At 45.1% G+C, this 20,266-nt stretch overlaps 1 protein-coding gene across 1 annotated transcript in view; it reads right to left on the bottom strand.

Annotated features, from left to right (window-relative positions):
* TAF1 (TATA-box binding protein associated factor 1) overlaps positions 1 to 20,266 on the bottom strand; it is a 493,091-nt gene that overhangs the window by 329,449 nt on the left and 143,376 nt on the right. The window contains 2 exon segments of the mRNA XM_030210565.1: positions 7,344 to 7,517; positions 12,813 to 12,986. Of these exon segments, the coding sequence (XP_030066425.1) occupies positions 7,344 to 7,517; positions 12,813 to 12,986 (348 nt within the window).

The raw sequence follows: 20,266 nt of genomic DNA on the forward strand, positions 1-20,266 counted from the left end.
GAAGATCCATGAGAGTGTACTTTGAAGGTGCAGTGGGAGAGATAGGATGAGAATCAGGAGAGGACAGAGCCCTGGAATCCAAAAGAGGTCAGTGTGGCAAGAAGTAAGTCATGATTGACAGTGTCGAAAGCTGCGGACAGATCGAGGAGGATAAGGATGGAGTAATGGCCTTTGGATCTGGCAAGGAACAGGTCATTACAGACTTTAGAGAGTGCTGTTTCTGTCGAGTGTAGAGGGCGAAAACCAGATTGAAGTGGATCGAGGATGGCCTGAGAGGAGAGGAAATCAAGGCAGCGGCTGTGAACAGCGCGCTCAAGTATTTTGGAGAGGAAGGGTAGGAGGGAGATGGGGCGGTAGTTGGAGGGACAGGCAAGGTCAAGTGATGGTTTCTTGAGGAGAGGTGTGACTACGGCGTGCTTGAAGGTGTCAGGGACAGTTGCAATGGAGAGAGAGAGGTTGAGGATATGACAGATGGAGGGGGTGACAGTATGAGAGATGGTGTTCAGTAAGTTGGTGGGGATGGGATCAGAGGAACAGGTTGTGCATTTCGAGGAGGAAAGGAGGCGGCCAGTTTCCTCCTCGGTGATAACAGGAAAGGAGGAGAAAGAGTTAGTTGGTTGGTTGAGGGAGGGGGCTGAAGAGAGAAGAGGAGGTGACTTGGTACTGAATTCAAGGTTGATCTTTTGCACCTTGTCGTGGAAGTAGTCAGCCAGAGATTGAGGAGAGAGAGGGGGGGGGGGTGGGACAGGAGGGCACTTTGAGGAGGGAGTTAAGGGTGGCGAAGAGACGATGAGGGTTGGAGCTGAGAGAATTGGTTAATTGGGTGTAGTAGTCCTTTTTGGAAAGGAATAGGGAGGACTGGAAGGAGGATAGCATGAATTTGTAATGAAGGAAATCTGAATAGGTGCGGGATTTCCTCCAGAGGCATTCAGTGGATCGGGCGCAGGAGCGAAGGTAGCGAATGCAAGGGGTCAACCAGGGCTGAGGATTAGTACGCCTTGTGGGATGGGAGATGGATGATGCGAGGGTGTCCAGAGCAGAGGAGAGAGTGGCATTATAAGCGGGACAGCCTCGTCGATAGACTTGGAGGACATGATAGAGGGGAGGAGATCAGAAATACTAGAGGATAAGGTGGAAGGGTCAATAACCTGGAGATTCCTAGAGGTAGTGGTTAATGTTGGGCGGGGCTGAGGGGGGGTGAAGGAGGGTGAAGGTGATCAGGTGATGGTCAGAGAGAGGAAGAGCCGAGGTGTGGAAATTGTAGGGTGAGCCGGAAAAGGAGAGGACGAGGTCAAGACAATGGCCATCTCGGTGAGTAGGGGCGGTGGAGCACAGCTGGAGGCCGAAGGAGGATGTTAGAGTGAGGAACTGAGAAGCGTGAGAGTCGGAGGGGTCATCAGCGTGTATGTTAAAGTCTCCGAGAACGAGGGACGGAGATGAGGGGTCAAGAAAAACAGAAAGCCAGGCATCGAAGTCAGTGAGGAAGGAAGAGAGAGATTTATCAGGGGGGCGGTAAATGACTGTAACTCTGAGTGGCAGCGGGTAGAATAGAAGCAGAAATCACTCATAAAAAAAATCAGTAAAGAATATTATAGGAGACTAAACTGATTTTGAAGAGTGCACTATCATCATGGAATAAGATACAGGTTATTAATCAACTGGCACTTCCTGCACTGGCCTCTAAATACCTTGCCCTGGGATTGGTAGCATGGAATGTTGCTGCTAATTGGGGCCACCGTTTGGAAAAAAGGATACTGGGCTAGATGGACCATTGGTCTGACCCAGTATGGCTACTCTTATGTTCTTAAGCAGATGTTTAAATAAGAAAAATCCTCGGTGCTCACAAGGTCATCTATAAGAATCAGTGTATGCCTAGACTGTACATTCCTAGATCCAAAGGAGGGATGGGTCTCATAGAAACAGATTAAACCTATTGAGCTACTATCATAGGCCTCCAGGCTTACCTAATTGTATTGTAGAGCCAAAACCCTGCATAAGGCACTACTACATCATGAACCTGACTTTTCAGACTTGGCCACTGTTAAACCTAATGCAAAGTTTTTCCAGGTTTGACAGCAGTGCATCTACTTGCGTTGTGTTAAGAGTCACATTATTTTAGGCATCTGCTGTATGAGCTGGTTTTTTCCAATCTATTATACACCACAAGTTTTCCGTGTTTTAGAGCTGCTCCTTTCAGAAGGTTTCAAATTAGCCCCCGACGCAGCCCCTGGTGGGCGAAATACGGCCTGTGTCTGGCAATTTGTTCACATACGGTATATCTTCAATAAAATCTTTCTGATGTTATATTGATCTGCTGGCTTCTTTTTCCAGTTAACTTGGCACCAAGACTTGGAGCGAGGGTATAAAAACCCTTACCTTGAAGGTGATAACGGTCATCAGCTGGCTCTGAGCCTGCCACCAGAATGAAGGCTCCTTAATCTGTGGCATCACCTGCTTGCATAGACTCTTAATCAGCTGGGGGAGTCCACTTGCTGCTGCCTGAGTTCCTGAAACCTGGTTCATCATCATCAGTTCCTGTTCTGCCTGCTGATCCAATGTCATGAGAGATACCATCTGTCAGGGTGAACTGTTATCTACTTAGTGCCTGTGAGTGCTTGGGGGTTAGGCATCCTATTATTTCAGGATTAGGTTCAGTGTGCGCTTAGTTCTCTTGACAGGTACTTGTGACCCTTTACCACCATTGTGAGTGATTTTGCCTAAGCACACAACTGTGAAACGCGTTACCAAAAGTCTTGAAAACAACGTACGCCCACCTAAACTTCCGGAAAATACTGAAAGCCACCTTGTTTAAAAAGGCATATCCTAATGACCCAACTTAAATGCCTGATCTCAGCTACACAGGAAAACTAAAGCACGTAACGAACATAACACAACTCTTCCGCTCTACTATTCCTATGTGGCTTTGCCACATGAACTTTATCCTACCACAACATCAAATTGTATTTGTTCACACAGGAGTCTGCTAACGACTCTCCGGTACTATGTAAGCCACATTGAGCCTACAAATAGGTGGGAAAATGTGGGATGCAAATGCAACACATAAATAAATAATTCAGTGTCTCTGATTACATTTATTATTATCTGCTGCCAGTACTATACAATAAACAACTCTACCTTTTTATAATACCATCTGAGCCTTGTCCATTACTCTCAGTAAAAGTGTGATGATAATTTTGGACAGTTAGAATTAGGATTGCGAGTGAGAGTTGGTTTGTAATATTTGTAAGATATCCAGAGTGCTAAGATAAATGATACCTCTCACTCACTGCCAGGGTACTACCCTGATAATATGTGCTTTGTCTCCACAGTATCATCAGATTTCAATGTACAAAAGGTGTTGAAATATGAAAGAAAACTTCCAGAATCCAGTTCTATCATTAAATTTGGACAAGCAGAAGGAACGGTTAAAAATCCATTGGTACCAAAAGGGAAGGAAGCAACAGAATTTGTGAAGGAAGAGAGAAAACTCTTCAAGGAACTGGATCAGAGGGGAAGATATAACAATTGGCAAATACATAAGTACAGCAGGAAAAACAACCATTTGTGGATCAACATCAGAAACATGAATGGATAAGGGAGAGGTGAATTGAAAACTAAGGATGAGCGATTGATAGCTGCAACTCAGGACAGCAGATTACGGACAAGATGGTTTACAACAAGCATTGAAAAAAAATGATGCAACAGACATCTGTAGATTCTGTAAAAAAAAGAGCTAGAAATAGTTCCTCATCTTGTGGTAGGCTGTGAAGTACTTATGGCAGAAACTTTTTATACAGAAAGGCACAACAAGATGGCATGCCTCATTCACTGGAAACTCTGTAAGCATTACAAACATCTGTGTACCAAAAAAGCAATGGGATCATGACCCTAAGAAAACTGTTTAAAACAAAGAGGTTATGATCACCTGGGACATCACCATCCCGACTAATAAGCTGGATGTCAGAAAAGCAGATTAAAAAAAGAGAAACTCCAGAATGACATTGATAGAGGTGTCAGTCCCAAGTGATTACTTGATGAATTGTGTGAAAACAGGGACGATCCTCAAGTACCAAGAAATAAAGTCCCAGATCAAGAAAATGCGGCAGAAACATTTCCCATAGTTTTGGGTGCCACAGACTTGATCAATAAGAACTTCCAAGCACATCTGGATAAGTTGCCTATATATATTATATGTTATGAATTCCAGAAAAAAGTGCTCTTTGGTAGAATGCAACTACTACAGTGAGCATTAGCAGTAAATTTGAGAGCCCAAGATCATATTCCACATACTCTGGCTTAAGAGTGAGGTTCATTTCTGTCACGGTATGCACAAAACTAACCCATTTAGAGATATTGCCCCCAGGACAAACTGAAGGTCCATCAAACCCAGTATCCGGTTTCCAACAGTGACCAATCCAGAAAACAAGTATCTGGCAAGATTTTATGATGCTAATCATAGGAATAAGCAGTGGATTTTCCCAAGTCCATCTTAATAATAGCTTATGGATTTTTTTTAAACAAATTTGTCCAAACCTTTTTTAAACTCTGCAAAGCTAACTGCTTTTACCACATTCTCTGGCAACTAATTCCAGAGTTTAATTACAGATTGAGTGAAGAAATATGTTCTCTGATTTGTAGCTTCATTGTGTGCCCCCTAGTCCTTGTATTTCTGGAAAGAGTAAACAAGCAATCACATCTACCCATTTCACTCCACTTTGGATTTTATACACCACTACCATATCTCTCTTCAGCCCTAGCCTTTTCCTCATGGGGAAGTTGTCTCATCCTCTTTATCATTTTTGTCACCTTCTTCTGTGTATCTTTTCTAATTCTGCTACATCATTTTTGAGATGCGTTGAACAGAACTGCTCACAATATTTGAGGTGCAGTGATACCGTGTAGTGAAACAAAGGAATTATAATATTCTCAGTTTTGTTCTTCATTGCTTTTCTAATAATTCCTAACATTCTATTTGCTTTCTTAATTGCTGATGCGCACTGAGCAGAGGATCAACAGATCATCATCGATGACACCAAAATCTTTTTCCTGGGCAGTAACTCTTAATGTGGAACCTTGCATCATGTATCTATAGTTTGGGTTCCTCTTCCCCACAATGTATCACTTTGGACTTACTCCATCTGGATGCCATCTGGATACCTAGTCTCCCACTCTTTAAAGGTCCTCTTGCAATTTTTCACAATCCTCTTGTGATTTAACAGCTTTGAATAACTTTGTGTTGTCAGCAAATTTGATCAATTCACTCATCATTACTAATAATCCTCTTAACTCTCTATCCTGTTCATCTATGAAAAATTCCCTTTACATAATGCTGTTCCATCTGTACATCCCCCCTCTCCCCAACAATCCTACATCCTATATAATAATTCTCACCTCCAACGTTCTGAGGCTGCCTGGAACTGTGGCTTCCTCGGAGGTGGTCTGCTTCATGCAGTAGATAAAACTGACGTCACCAGTCCGACACACAGCAACCAACCGCGACCCAGCCAACAGCAAACAGTGACCCAGGCAGGGGGAGGAGTAAAACGCCGCCACCCTCCCTCTTCTCTCAAAGTCCAGATTCGGACTGTCGGAGAGGACGAAGAGGGAGGGCGGCGAGACGGCGCCTCCGGCGATTGTCCAATGTGGAGGAGGCAGGTGAGGGCTCAGGGTGGGGGTCGGGGACCAGTAATGGCGAGTCGGAGGAGGAGGGAGGGAGGGAAAGAGCAGCGGGTCCGATTCCAGCGCGGCCGTCATCCCCGTTCACTCAAAACAAAGCAAGCAAACCTATGACATGCTGCAGGACGTTCAATAGACAGCAGTGGAAGTGAACAATGCAAGTCTTTGGTAAGCAAGGAAGCCCATTGGTTAATCTCTGATTCCACTCCCCTACGCAGTCATCATTCGTATACACTCAAAAAAAAGGAAACCTACGGTAGAAGCTGCTGCTTATCATTACCGTTTTTAAAGCTGTTTCCACTGGATAGACAGTGCCTTAAAACGTGGAGAACAAAAGGAGGGGGGAGACACACAGGCCCTGCAACTGGGGGGGGAGGGAGGGAGGGGGACCCTGCAACTGGGAAAAAGGGAGGGGGGAGGGAGGGGGTGACACCCCTGCAAATGGGAGACAGACCGGGGGGGGGGGGGGAGGGGGGACCCTGGAACTGGGAGAGAGGGGGGACCCTGGCACATACTCTCATTCTCACACACACACTCGCACCCAGTCTCATTCTCTCTCTGTCACACACACACACATTCGCACATTCACTCTCTCTCACACAGTCACTCACACACTCTCTCAAACATACACACTCCGAGGAAAACCTTGCTAGCACCCGTTTCCTTTAAAACAGAAATGGGCCTTTTTTACTAGTATGACATAATTGGCTACTATATAGCATGCTTTAACCTCCAGCACCCCAGCTCACTTGTGTCCTCGTGACTATACGTCACCCTCCCAGCTATTCTTGGGTGGTGCTATATGAACTAACTTCCTCTGCAGCCTCCCAAGTTTGAAATCTGTATTGGTAATACCTGGAACATATATATTAAGTGAGATAGCACATTTTTCTTATGGTTACTGGGTAGACATTCTAAAGCCTTTAACCTGTTCCAAGTAGGACATTACGGCTCGTTTGCAACTTAAATTATGTAAGGCAGTTCACCAATCATGGTGTGTGGCTAAAGGAGAAATGCTAGAAGGACAATCAAGTAGTTAAAGTGGAATTCCAACACCACCTTAGGAAGGAACTTTGGATGAGTGCACAGCACCACCCTATTGTTGAAAAAGTTGGTGCAGGGTGGATCAGTCACAAGAGCCTGAAGGTCACTAACTCTATGTGCTAAAGCAACTGCAATAAAAATAAGACCTTCCAGGTCAAGCCACAGCTTTCATCAACTTTCACCAGCTGGGTAAAAATAACTCTGATTCACTAAGCATTTCCCTGTCTTCATAGGGCTTAAAATTTTAGTCTGTACGTAAGCTTGGGGCATATCACTGAAAAAAATAGCTGCAGCTAAATCAGATGATGCGATTGTGAAAAAATGACCCTGACCAGGCTCAGCTCCAAGTAATTGGGGGAAGAGCACAATCATTTTTTAAAAAGTGTCCAAAAAAACCTAACTCGAAACGATAAATGAAAGAATTTAAACTTATAGAAAAGACCGTGTTGAGCATGTGACAGCATGTTGCACTGGCTCCATGGAAAACTGAAAACTAAGGAGATCTTGTGCAATAAAGCAGGGTAGATACCAGCACACGTCTGTCTCTCAAAGGCAATCTATAAGCAGTTAATATCCTCCTTGTCCTCAGAAAAATAAGATCTGTAAGTAAAACTCATACTTACTCTTTTGTAGTAATTCTTAATCTTGGTTGCCATGCCAACCTGCATCATCAAAGGGGCGTTCTCTTCACTGTACTCGGCCAGAATGAGGTCTCCATCTTTACCTGTCAGATCCTGTGATGTGCGCATGAAGAACATCTCACCTCCCCCTGAAGCCTGTCGCTCCTGTTCTCTCATCTGCGGGTAAGAAAGATGGTGCATAAGGTCAAGGACAGACAGACTGCTGCTTAGCTAGAGAAGAACCTGGCACCTATGATGAAAAAGCTCAAATCAAAGGCCTAAAGCAGTAGCACAGCACTCCATCTACTTATAGAATGCTTTTCTATTAAAAAGACCCAAAAGAATAGAGTATTGAATTCCTGGAGTAGGGGGAGGGGAGAGAAGGGAGGTGGATAGGGAGGGGAAAATGTTACAAAATGTTATCTAAACTAAGAAAAGACATTAGGTTTTGCAGTATCTCTCTGTTATGATAAGTATTGTCCTGTTTTTGTGCATCAAAGTTAATAAAAATGAGTTTAAAAAAAAAAGACCCACAAGAGGATACATCTTAAATTTACAATACAAAGGGAAACAGAAATAAAAAGGCAGGAGAATATGAACTCCCAGAGGTTGCCGACAGGAGTGGGGATGATATTCTTCTCGGGACAAGATGTTATCTTTAGCCAGTGGCTCTTATCTCAGACGACAGTGCTTCAGTTTGAGCTGCTCTGCACGCATGTGTCCTGCAATGCTATTAGGTCCAATTCCCATTACCTCTGCCTATGGGAACCAAAAGCCCACATCACAGAGAAAGGGGATAGACAAGTCTTTACCTTTTACTATATAGTAGCATCAGAGTAGTTTACCAAAAATCTATATGTCAGGAAAGCAGGTTAGCCAATAAGCAGTGGATATTTTTATATTATATTTTGCAACCTGATGGGCTTAATAAAAAGATACTGATATACAGGTGAATATTCAGCTGCTGATCTTTTCACATAGGGGATCAAACAGAGCAGATTACACATCAAAATGCTTAAAAGCATTTATTCAGCAAAGGAGATCTCGCACAATAAAAAGCCTGATGTGGCTACGTTTTGCGTCAGGGGAAACTGTAGGTACAACAAAATCAACTCAAATTACATATATAAAAAATGAGATAAAAACAATTCAAATAACATCTTCCATAATATACAAGAAATACATATATATCCACAGATCAAAACAATGGTCTGGTCTGGTATGGACAAAACAATGGAGTCAGGGCACTAATGGGGTTCAGGTAAGAAGCCTCACTCCAACAAGCGAAGTGGTTCCATTTTAAACAGAAGAATTTTCAGGTGGAAGGTTCACTGGAGGCCAGGATGATGCCCTGGAGGACAGGATGTTGGAATTATCTGCCTCTCAATGATTTTTTTTTTTTTTTTTTACTTTGTTCTGATTTATCTTTTGAAGATGTCTGGACATGAGAGGGGAATGGAAACAAGGTGTAGTGGAGTTCGTGGCACCAAGAAACTGAGAATGTATTCTGAACTAGCCTCTGAGAATTGTTCTCATAGAAAAGATATGTTATTTCTGGTTCACTTGGGCTGCAAACATATTGATATAGAGGGGGAGACAGTGCAACCAAAGTGTAGAGGGACCATCTGTGGATGGCTTAGTGCATCAGGATCAAAGCGGAGGCACAGATCTGCAATGAACGGATCAGGAGAAAAAATAAAAAAAAAAGCAAATCACCACACAAAGATCATAGTAGTAGTAAGGCTTTTATTGCACCAAAGTACATAAGCACCGCCATACTGGGAAAAGACCAAGGGTCCATCAAGCCCAGCATCCTGTCTCCGACAGCAGCCAATCCAGGCTTCAAGAACCCGGCAACCCCCCCCCCCCCCCAAAAAAAAAAAAAAAAAAAAAATTTTAATAGTGTTCAATGGACTTTTCCCTCAGGAATCTGTCCAAACCCCCTTTAAATTCCGTAAGGCCAGCTGCTGTCACTACATTCTCCGGCAACGAATTCCAGAGTCTAACTACACACTGAGTAAAGAAAAACTTTCTCCTATTTGTTTTAATTCTACCATATTCTAGCTTCAACTTGAGTCCCCTGGTTTTGTTGTTGTTTGAAAGTGTAAACAAACACTTCACATCTGTCCGCTCTACTCCGCTCATCATCTTGTAGACTTCTATCATATCACCCCTCAGCTGCCTTTTCTCCAAGCTGAAGAACCCTAACCTTCTCAGCCTTTCCTCATAGGGAAGTTGTTCCATTCCCTTTATCATTTTCGTCGCCCTTCTCTGCACCTTTTCTAATTCCTTTATATCTTTTTTGAGATGCCGCGACCAGAATTGGACACAATACTCGAGGTGCGGTCGCACCATGGAGCGATACAATGGCATTATAACATCCTCGTGTTTGTTTTCCATCCCTTTCCTAATAATACTCAACATTCTGTGTGCTTTCTTAGCCGCGGCAGCACACTGGGCAGACATTTTTAACATCTTATCAACGATGACTCCCAGATCCCTTTCTAGGTCCGTAACTCCTAACGCAGAACCTTGCATGACAAAGCTGTAATTCGGGTTCCTCTTACCCACATGCATCACTTTACACTTGTCAACATTGAACTTCATCTGCCACTTGGACGCCCAATCCCCCAGTCTCACGAGGTCCTCCTGTAATCTTTCACACTCCTCCTGCGACTTGACGACCCTGAATAATTTTGTGTCATCTGCGAATTTAATTATCTCACTAGTTACTCCCATCTCTAGGTCATTTATAAATATGTTAAAAAGCAGCGGTCCCAACACAGACCCCTGTGGGACCCCACTAACTACCCTTCTCCACTGAGAATACTGACCATTCAACCCTACTCTTTGCTTCCTATCTTTCAACCAGCTCTTAATCCATAGTAATACCCTACTTCCGATCCCATGACTCTCCAGTTTCCTCAGGAGTCTTTCATGAGGCACTATGTCAAATGCCTTTTGAAAATCCAGATACACAATATCCACCGGCTCCCCATTGTCCACGTTTGTTCACCCCCTCAACAAAATGCAGTAGATTGGTGAGGCAAGACTTCCCTTCACTAAATCCGACCAAAGAAGTACTATGGCCAATGTGGCCAAGTTTCGCCTACAAAGATTTTAGGAGAAATAGAAGATCATATTATTCTTATCTTTTTGCAACCCCTTCTCCCAAGGGGATAAAAATATTTGGCTTACTTAAACAGTTGATGATGTCCAGGCTCCTTGTATTTGGAACCCATTTGCATTAAAATTGGAAGATTTGAATAGTTATGACAGTTTTTGGAAACTTCTGAAGACTATTCAATTTAACAGGTTTGTTAGTTAATTCTCCTTTTAATTCAGTTGATATAATTATAATTCCCAAGGTTTGTCTTTTGGTTTTTTGTTTATTTTTGCTCTATGTTTTATTGCAAACTGCCTAAAACTTATGGGTCAGACGGTCTAAAAATATAATGTAATGTAATATAATGCTTCAGGGGGGCAATGAGTAGAGGGGGATTAAGCAATGCACTCTTTCCTTTAGAGCTAGACTCCAAGCTGCTCCTGCGGATTCCCAGTGTTCAGCTGCCAAGTTTAAAGGACAGCCTTTGTAGGCGAAATGACTGCTGTTTTTTCTGCTGGCTTAGTGCATCTGCAGTGAGGTTGCTATTGCCTAGCAGACAGTAGAGCTCTTTGTGCTCTATTTCTAAATACAAATAAAAATACCATGATAAAAAAAATGTGAATACACTCAAGTGAAGAGTGGGAATACAACAGTCAAATTCTTGAAAGAAGACTATGAAAAAAAGGAGGGGGGAAACTAAAAGGAGTGATTGCAGAGGTTTCAAGTTTGCAAATGCAGTAGGGATGCACATTTGCACAAAATGCATTACTGTAGAAGGACCTTGCCAGACTGAAGACATCAAAATGGCAGAAAAAAATTAATGTGCACAAGTGCAAAGTGATGTACACAGGGAAAAACAACCCTAGTTACACAATGCTAGATTCTGGATTAGGAGTCAGTACCTGGAAAAAGGATCTTGGCTTCAACATGGGCGATATGCCTCAGCTCAGCATGCAGCAGTGGTCAAAAAAGCAAATGGAATGTTAGGAGTAATTTGAAAATGAATGGAAAACAATACATAATGCCTCTGTAAAGATCCATGGTACTTTTGAATCTTCAATACTGTGTGCAGTTCTGATTCACTGATCTCAAAAAATGTATACTGAAACTGGAAAAGGTATAGAAAAGAGCAAAGACAAAGGGAATGTAATGGCTTGAACAAATTAGCGCTCTTCTGCTTGGGGAAAGGGAATATGATAGAGGTTTACAAAATCAAGAATTGGGTGGATCAGGTAAATGAGAAATGCTTATTTATTTTATTTTTATTTTTTTGTTACATTTATACCCCGCACTTTCCCACTCATGGCAGGCTCAATGCGGCTTATTCTTTCAAAATGTAGAAGAAGTAGAGAGCACTCCATGAAATGGGTAGCAGATTTCAAACTAATGGGAAAAGCAGTTCTGCATTCTGGAGTGGAGTGGCGGCCTAGTGGTTAGAGCACCGGTCTTGAAATCCAGAGGTGGCCAGTTCAAATCCCATTGCTGCTCCTTGTGATCTTGAGCAAGTCACTTAAACCTCCATTGCCTCAGGTACAAACTTATGATTGTGAGCTCTCCTGGGACAGAGAAATATCTAGTGTACCTGAATGTAACTCACCCTGAGCTACTACTGAAAAAGGTGTGAGCAAAATCCAAATAAATAAATCAACAACCAAGCTGAGGAAGATGTCAGATGATACGGTGAGGCACCTAGCATAGCTGGGTTTCAAAGGGGTTCAAAGAAATTCCTGGAGGAAAGTTTACAAACAATTATTAGTCAAGTAGACCTCAGAAATCTACCACTTACCCTAAAAAGAGATATTCTTTGGGACCTGTTGGGAGTCACTGTGGACAACATGTTGAAATCCTCCGCACCGTGTGCAGCAGTACACAACAAGGCAAACAAATCCTGACTGGCCAGTTTCAATGATAGGATACTGGGCTTAACAAACCTTTGGTCTGTCCCAGCAGGACATATTTTATGTTAATACCTAGAGATAAGTGTTTAGGATAAATTAGTATTACACAGGCAAGACCAACAAGCAGAATTACCTGCAGGTCATTAGCTAGGGCTCTCTTTAGAAAATACATGAAAGATACTTCAAAAGAACTTGAGGAACTATTACCATTTTTACTTATACTAGACAGAACAAACTCAGCCAGGAGGAGAAGGAGCAAAACCTTAATGTGATTGATTTCTTCAAACAGTTTCAACAAGAAACTGTAGATAAAGGGCACTTTTTATTTCCTTTATCCTTCTACTGATCCAAAATGGAGAAAATGGCAACAGGACCAATGAGACTGGAACTTGTACAGATTCAACAAGAAAAACAACATAGAAAGAAAACACAGAGACAAGACAGCTCAGTTCACTAACACTGCTTTACCTTAGCTTTTTTCTTGATATGTTTAAGCAAAGGTTGCACAGAGTGAGGTCCTGGTTGAGACAGTGCTCCGAAAGAGTATTTCTTCAGTGTAGGTCGATGGAACTGCCGGAGTTTCATGGGACCCATGTGGGTGGGAAAGAATGGTTGGCGTAATTCCACCGCAGGTATCGAGTGCTACATGGAAAAACAATTAACATTATATCATGGACCAGCCTGTCAAGATATTCACAATGAATATGTATAAGATAAAATGTGCATGCACCTATTTTCTTTATTCATATTTTTATTTATTTATTTTTAATATGCCTGTAAACCATTTTGAATGACTGACTTGATCAGGAAAATGGTATATAATTGTAAATAAAGAAATTTCATTCTTATTGGGCTACATTGTACATATGGCGCCTGAAAAATCCGCCCGAATAAATTCCTGCATAAGCATATTCAATCAGCAGTGCCTAGATTTCGGTGCGGTATATAGAATACACTTAGTTGATATCCCAGGGCCTAGAAGTACGCGCATCCATTTACACCAAGGGAAACGTGGCATGAATACTGGCACATAGATTTAGGAGCAGAGGGGCGCATACATCGAATATACTTACCTATAGCAGCTATTCTCCAAGGACAGTAGGCTGACTATTCTCACAACTGGGTCGACGTCTGCGACGGTCCGGGAACCAGCATTTACCATAGCAAAAAGAAAAACTTTGCTAGAGCCTTCTGGCGTGCGTGCAGCACGCACCGCGATTGTGCGGACTGATTTCCCACCCAACACACGAGCGTGTACCTCAGTTAAGTCTAAAGCATAAACAAACAACTCCTCCAAGGGGAGGTGGGAGGGTTTGTGAGAATAATCAGCCTGCTGTCCTCGGAAAATACCTGCTACTGGTAAGTATCTTCACTTTCTCCAAGGACAAGCAGGCTGGATTATATTCACAACTGGAAAACCCTAGCATCCAGCCCCCCCCCCCCCCCAAAAAAAAAAGGCAAACACTGGTGAATTGGGCCTCACAACAGAGAGAACAAAACATAGGTTAACCTGAAACTATATACAACTAGCTGAGAGTGCAGCCTGGAAAAGAACAAAATGGGCTTAGCTGGGTGGAATTCGATTCTAAACCCCAAACAGATTTTGCAACATCAACTGCCCAAACAGACTGTCACGTCGGGTATCCTGCTCAAGGCAGTAGTGTGATGTGAATGTGTGGACTGAAGACCCTGTTGCAGCTTTGGAAATCTCTTCAATGGAGGCTGGCTTTAAGTGAGCCACCGACACAGCCATGGCTCTGACATTATGAGCCGTGACATGACCCTCCAGAGTCAGCCCTGATTGGGCATAAGTGAAGGAAATGCAATCTGAAAGCCAACTGGAGATTGTGCGTTTTCCAATAGCGACTCCCCTCCTGTTGGGATCAAAAGAAACAAACTGGGCAGACTGTCTGAGGGGCATCGTCCACTCCATGTAAAAGGCCAATGCTCTCTTGCAGTCCAAGGTGTGCAAGCTGCTTTCGCCAGGGTGGGCATGAGGACGGGGAAACGTTGGCAAGACAACTGACTGGTTCAGATGGAACTCCGACACCACCTTCGGCAGGAAATGAGGGTGCGTACAGAGGACTAACCTGTTGTGATGGACCTTACCATAAGGTGAATCTACTACTAAGGCCTGAAGCTCACTGACCCTATGAGCTGAACTAACAGCCACCAAGTAAATGACGTTCCAGGTCAAGTACTTCAGATGGCAGGAATTCAGTGGCTCAAAAGGAGCTTTCATCAGCTGGGTAAGAACAACGTTGAGATCCCATGACACTGGTGGAGGTTTGACAGGGGGCTTTGACAAAAGCAAACCTCTCGTGAAGCAAACAACTAAAGGCTGTCCAGAGATAGGCTTACCTTCTACACGACAATGATAAGCACTAATTGCACTGAGATGAACCCTTATACAGAGTTGGTCTTGAGACCAGACTCTGATAAGTGTAGAAGGTATTCAAGCAGAGTCTGTGTAGGACAAGAAAGAGGATGGCAAACCTCCTCCATTAACACCTCTTCGTGGAATCTTTCCTGGAAGCAAGCAAGATCCAAGGAGGCAAAATCTAAGTTCTCAACATCCAGGCCGTGAGAGCCAGAGATTGGAGGTTTGGATGCAGAAGCGACCCCTCGTTCTGAGCGATGAGGGTTGGAATACACTCCAATCTCCACAGTTCTTAAGAGGACAACTCCAGAAGAAGAGGGAACCAAATGTGAAACAACCAGTAGGGCACAATCAGGTTCAAGGTTCCAAGTTCTTGCTTGAGTTTCAGCAAAGTCTTTCCCACCAGAGGTATGGGAGGATACACATATAGAAGGCCTGATCCTCAACGTAGGAGAAAGACATCTGATGCAAGTCTGTCGTAGGCCTGAAGCCTGGAACAGTACTGAGGGACCTTGTGATTGATTTGAGCGCCAAAAAGATCCACCGAGGAGATGACGCCCATATTCAGCGACCACTTGTGAGGTTGCATTACCCTGCTCAGCCTCTCAGCCAGACTGTTGTTTATGCCTGCCAGATAAGTGGCTTGGAGAAACATTCCGTGACAGAATGCCAAAAGTCACATCTCGATGGCTTCCTGACAGAGTACGAGATCCAGTGCCCCCTGCTTGTTGGTTTAATACATCTCAACCTGATTGTCTGTTTGAATCAAGATAATTTGGTTGGACAGCCAATCTCTGAAAGCCTTCAGAGCGTTCCAGATCGCTAGTAGCTCCAGGAGGTTGATCTGAAGACCTGTTTCCTGGAAGGACCAGGATCCCTAAGTGTGAAGTTCATCTACATGAGCTCCCCACCCCAAGAGGGATGTATCCGTCATCAGCACTTTCTGCGGCTGAGGAATTTGGAATCGTCATCTCATGGTCAAACTGGGACAGATTGTCCACCACTGAAGAGAGCTGCAAAAACCTGTGGACAGTCAGATAACATCCTCCAGATTTCCCGCAGCTTGATACCATGGGGAAGCTAAGGCCATTGAGCTGTTCTCATATGTAGACATGCCATGGGTGTTAAATGACCTGTGGAGACTATGTGCCCCAAGAGTCTCAACTTCTGCCGAGCTGTGATCTGCTGAGACGCTCGAACTGCGGACACCAGGGACAGGAGGTTGTCTGCCCGTGTCTCGGGGAGATAAGCCCGAGCTGTCTTCATGTCCAGTGGTGCTCCAATGAACTCCAATTTCTGAACAGGAGTGAGATGGGACTTGGTGTAATTTATTACGAACCCTAGTAGCTTTAGCACCTGAGTAGTCATCCGCATGGACTCTAGAGCACCGTCCTCCGAGGTGCTTTTCACCATCCAATCATCAAAATAAGGGAACACATGCACTCCCAGCCTGCATAGCGATGCTGCAACTACTGCTAGGCACTTTGTAAACACTCTGGGCGCAGACGCCAGGCCAAATGGCAGTACACAGTACTGAAAGTGCTGTGTTCCCAGACAAAATCAAAAATACTTCCTATGAGCTGGAAGTACCGAGATGTGTGTACAAGCATCCCTTAAGTCCAGAAAGCATAGCCAATCGTTTTCCTGAATCATGGGAAGAAGGATGCCCAAGGAAACCATCCTGAATGTTTCTTGGACTAGGAATCTGTTCTGGGCCTTTAGGTCTAGGATGGGCACATCCCCTGTTTTCTTTTGCACAAGGACGTACCTGGAATAGAATCCCAGTCCGTCTTCCCCTGGTGGAATGGGTTCGACTGCAAGGGACTTTAGAAAGGCGGAGAGTTCCTCTGCAAGTACCTGCCTGTGCTGGGAGCTGTATGAATGAGCTCCTGGTGGGCAATTTGGAGGTCTGGATTCCAGACTGAGTGTGTATCCTAACCGGACTATTTGAAGAACCCACCAGTCGGCAGTTATGAGAGGCCACCTTTGGTGAAAAAACATTAATCTCCCTCTAACCGGCAAGTCATCTGGTATGGACACTTTTGCTGCAGCTATACTTTGCTGGAGTCAGTCAAAAGCCCATCCCTTGCTTTTGCTCAGAAGATGCAGGGGAATTAGGCGCACACTGTTGATTATAACGAGAGCGCTGGGGCTGAGCCTGAATAAGCTGTCGGGACACCGGAGTGTACCTACACCTAGCATAGGAATAGGGAGAACTCTGCACCCCCCCAAAAAAACCTCCTGGTTGAGAAGCCTGTAGCAGAAGGCGCCCGGCAGGAGAGAGAAGCCATAGCATCATTGTGCTTCTTGATCTGGTCAACTAGGTCTTCCACCTTCTCTCTGAAAAGATTATCCCCCCAGCAAGGTACATCCGCCATCCTCTGCTGGACCAAATGGTCTAGGTCAGACACACTCAGCCGTGAGAGTCTCCGCATCACTATACAATGAGCAGAGATTCTGGATGCTACATTAAAAGTGTCGAATGCACCCCTGGCCAGGAATTTATAACAAGCCTTCTGCTGCATGACCACCTGGCGAAGGGCTTGGCCTGCTCCAGATGGAGGGCATCAATCAAGGTAGACAGATGCCTCACCACGTTCCACAAGTGGACTCTCGTGAAGAGCTGGTAAGATTGGATACGGGCAGCAAGCATAGTGGCCTAATATGTCTTTCTCCAAAAAGAATCCAAGGTCCTAGCTTCTCTGTCTGGGGGCGCCGAGGCATAATCTCTAGTACTCTTGGCTCTCTTGAGGGCGGAGTTCACCACCATGGAGTTGTGAGGTAACTGAGAGCTCATCAACTCAGGTTCATCGTGGATCCGATACTGGGAATCAGTCTTTTTAGGGATCACAGGACCACACAGAGGGAACAACCAGTTTCGCATAAGGACTTCCCAGAGTACCTGCCGTCACTGCCTCCTTAGGTGGAGAGGTGTAGTCCAGGACCTCGAGCATCTCAGCCCTGGGTTCATCCTCCACTTCCATAGGGAATGGAATGGCCTCAGCCATTTCCCGCACAAACGATGAAAAAGAGAGGCTCTCAGGAGGAGACGGTCTCCTTTCAGGTGGAGGGAAAGGTTCAGAGGGAATCCCACAAGACTCATCGGAGGAAGAGTACCTGGGATCTTCCTCTGACTCCCACGAGTGGTCGTCCACAGTATCAGAAAGCACTTCTCTAAGGGAGCTTCGAAACTGAGCCTGCCTCGACTCCGAGGAACAACGTCCTCGATGGCGATGTCGAGAGGCCAAAGCCTGAGTGGACTGCGGTGAAGCTTCTTCCACTGACAATGATAGGGAGTCGACCTGGGTGGCAGCCGACACTGGAGCCACAAGCAGCACCGAGGACGGGGACCTCACCGCAAGTAAAGGACCAGATGCAGCTGCAGCAGACAGCACAACAGGCAAAAGCATCCCCAACGCCGAAGCAGACTGGCGCAGCAGTCCTTCCAGAAGCTACTATTACTACTTATCATTTCTATAGCGCTACTAGACTCTGCAAGTAGGGCCCGGATAAGCTCATCAACAGCCGCCATTGGAGAAGGCAGGAAGGCCGGTGGAGTCGGTGGCAGAATCTGTTGAGGTTCAGGAGCAGGAACCAGACTGCTAAGAGGCCGACACATCGGCACCTCCTGTATGGAGGGGGAGCGGTCCTCCTGGCGCCGACGCATCTCAAGTGCTAAATCCTTCGACGCCCTGGAGCTCCCAGCACCGTGTGTTGAGAGAGAACGGTGACGGTGCTTCTTAGCCTTCACTCGATGCCCGTCACCAAGGCTCCTCGGTGCCTATGAGGACGACATCGAATCCTCATGTCACCTCGGGGTTTGCTCCGACGATGGTCGGTCCCAGGGGGCTTACACAGCAGGAGGCTTCGAGATAGGTGGAGACCCACTCAATGCCTCACTGCTCCCAGCGCGTTGGCCTTTCAGCAACCATGTGTACCTCTGCTCCTGACTACCGATGCCAATGTCAAAGGATCAGACCGAGCTCCAAAAAGCTTTTTGCGTTAGGCCCCTCGAGCAAGTTAGGTCCTTTTCTTCATACGAAGACACAGGGCACAACGAGATGGGCTATGGTCGGGCCCAAGGCACTGAATACACCAAGAATGGATATCTGTACCTGAGATGGTCCAGTTGCACCAAATACAACGTTTGAAGCCGCTGGGTGTCTTCGATAACATGGAAGGAAAAACGGCACAAAAAAGGATAGAAACCCAGCCACCGTCGAAAAAAAAAGGAAACTTAAACAAGGGGACAAAAAGGAACTTGTGGAAATAAAACACACTTTTTTTTTTTTAAGAACAAAGTAAAGAAGGGAAAAACACACGACAAAAAGTTGAATCAAAACAGAAGAATCTTTTTTCCTGGGCAATAACAAGGAGCACAGAATGAACCCACTACACGTCACGTTAAAAAAAAATAAAAAAACAGGTACGCGCTTGCGCGGCAGATAGGAAGTCCGTCCAGAAGGCTCTAGCAAGTTTTTCTTTTTGCTATGGCAAATACTGGTTCCCGGGCTGACGCAGACGTCAACCCAGTTGTGAGTATAATCCAGCCTGCATGTCCCCAGAGAAATTTTGGAACACCAACAAAATGCACATTTCCCCACCCATAACCATGCCCCTGTTATGATTCTGCCAGTTTGGCTGAGGGGGAGGGGGGGACGTCTCTTCTGATTGGCTGCCAGGGGTTGTGCTGACGTCAGGGGATAGTACTTTAGCCTGCAGCTGAAGAGTTTCTCTGCTTTTGCGTTACTTACTTGGTGGTAACAGGAAAGCCTGATAGTTTTCTCTCAGAACGTGCTCTAGGTTCTGACAGAGATCTGTGTTGAATTAGAGTATTCTTTTCCTTCCCTCTGGGTTAGCTGCTGCTGTGTGTATGTGCGTAGCTCTGTAATCAGGGTCAGCTGCTCGTTTGTTTAGTGGGGGCTGGGCATTGCATTCCTGAATAGGGGTAAAGTGGTTAGGTGCCGAAGGCGACATTGAAGAAGTGGGCTTTGAGTAAGGATTTGAAGATGGGCATGGAGGGGGCCTGGCGTATGGGCTCAGGGAGTTTATTCCAAGCATCGGGCGAGGCGAGGCAGAAAGAGCGGAGCCTGGAGTTGGCGGTGGTTGAGAAGGGTACTGAAAGGAGGGATTTGTCTTGAGAGCGGAGGTTACGGGTAAGAACGTAAGGGATGATGATGAGAGTAGAGAGGTAAGGAGGGGCTGCAGATCGAGTGCATTTGTAGGTTAGTAGGAGAAGCTTGAACTGTATGTGGTACCTGATCGGAAGCCAGTGAAGTGACTTGAGGAGAGGGGTGATATGAGTATATCGGTCCAGGCGGAAGACAAGACGTGCAGCAGAGTTCTGAACGGATTGAAGGGGGGATAGATGGCTAAGTGGGAGGCCAGTGAGGAGTAGGTTGCAGTAGTCAAGGTGAGAGGTAATGAGAGAGTGGATGAGAGTTCGGGTGGTGTGCTCAGAGAGGAAAGGGCGGATTTTGCTAATGTTATAGAGGAAGAAGCGACAGGTCTTGGCTATCTGCTGGATATGCGCAGAGAAGGA

The sequence above is a fragment of the Microcaecilia unicolor genome, chromosome 7, assembly GCF_901765095.1.
Source record: "Microcaecilia unicolor chromosome 7, aMicUni1.1, whole genome shotgun sequence".
NCBI lineage: Eukaryota > Metazoa > Chordata > Amphibia > Gymnophiona > Siphonopidae > Microcaecilia > Microcaecilia unicolor.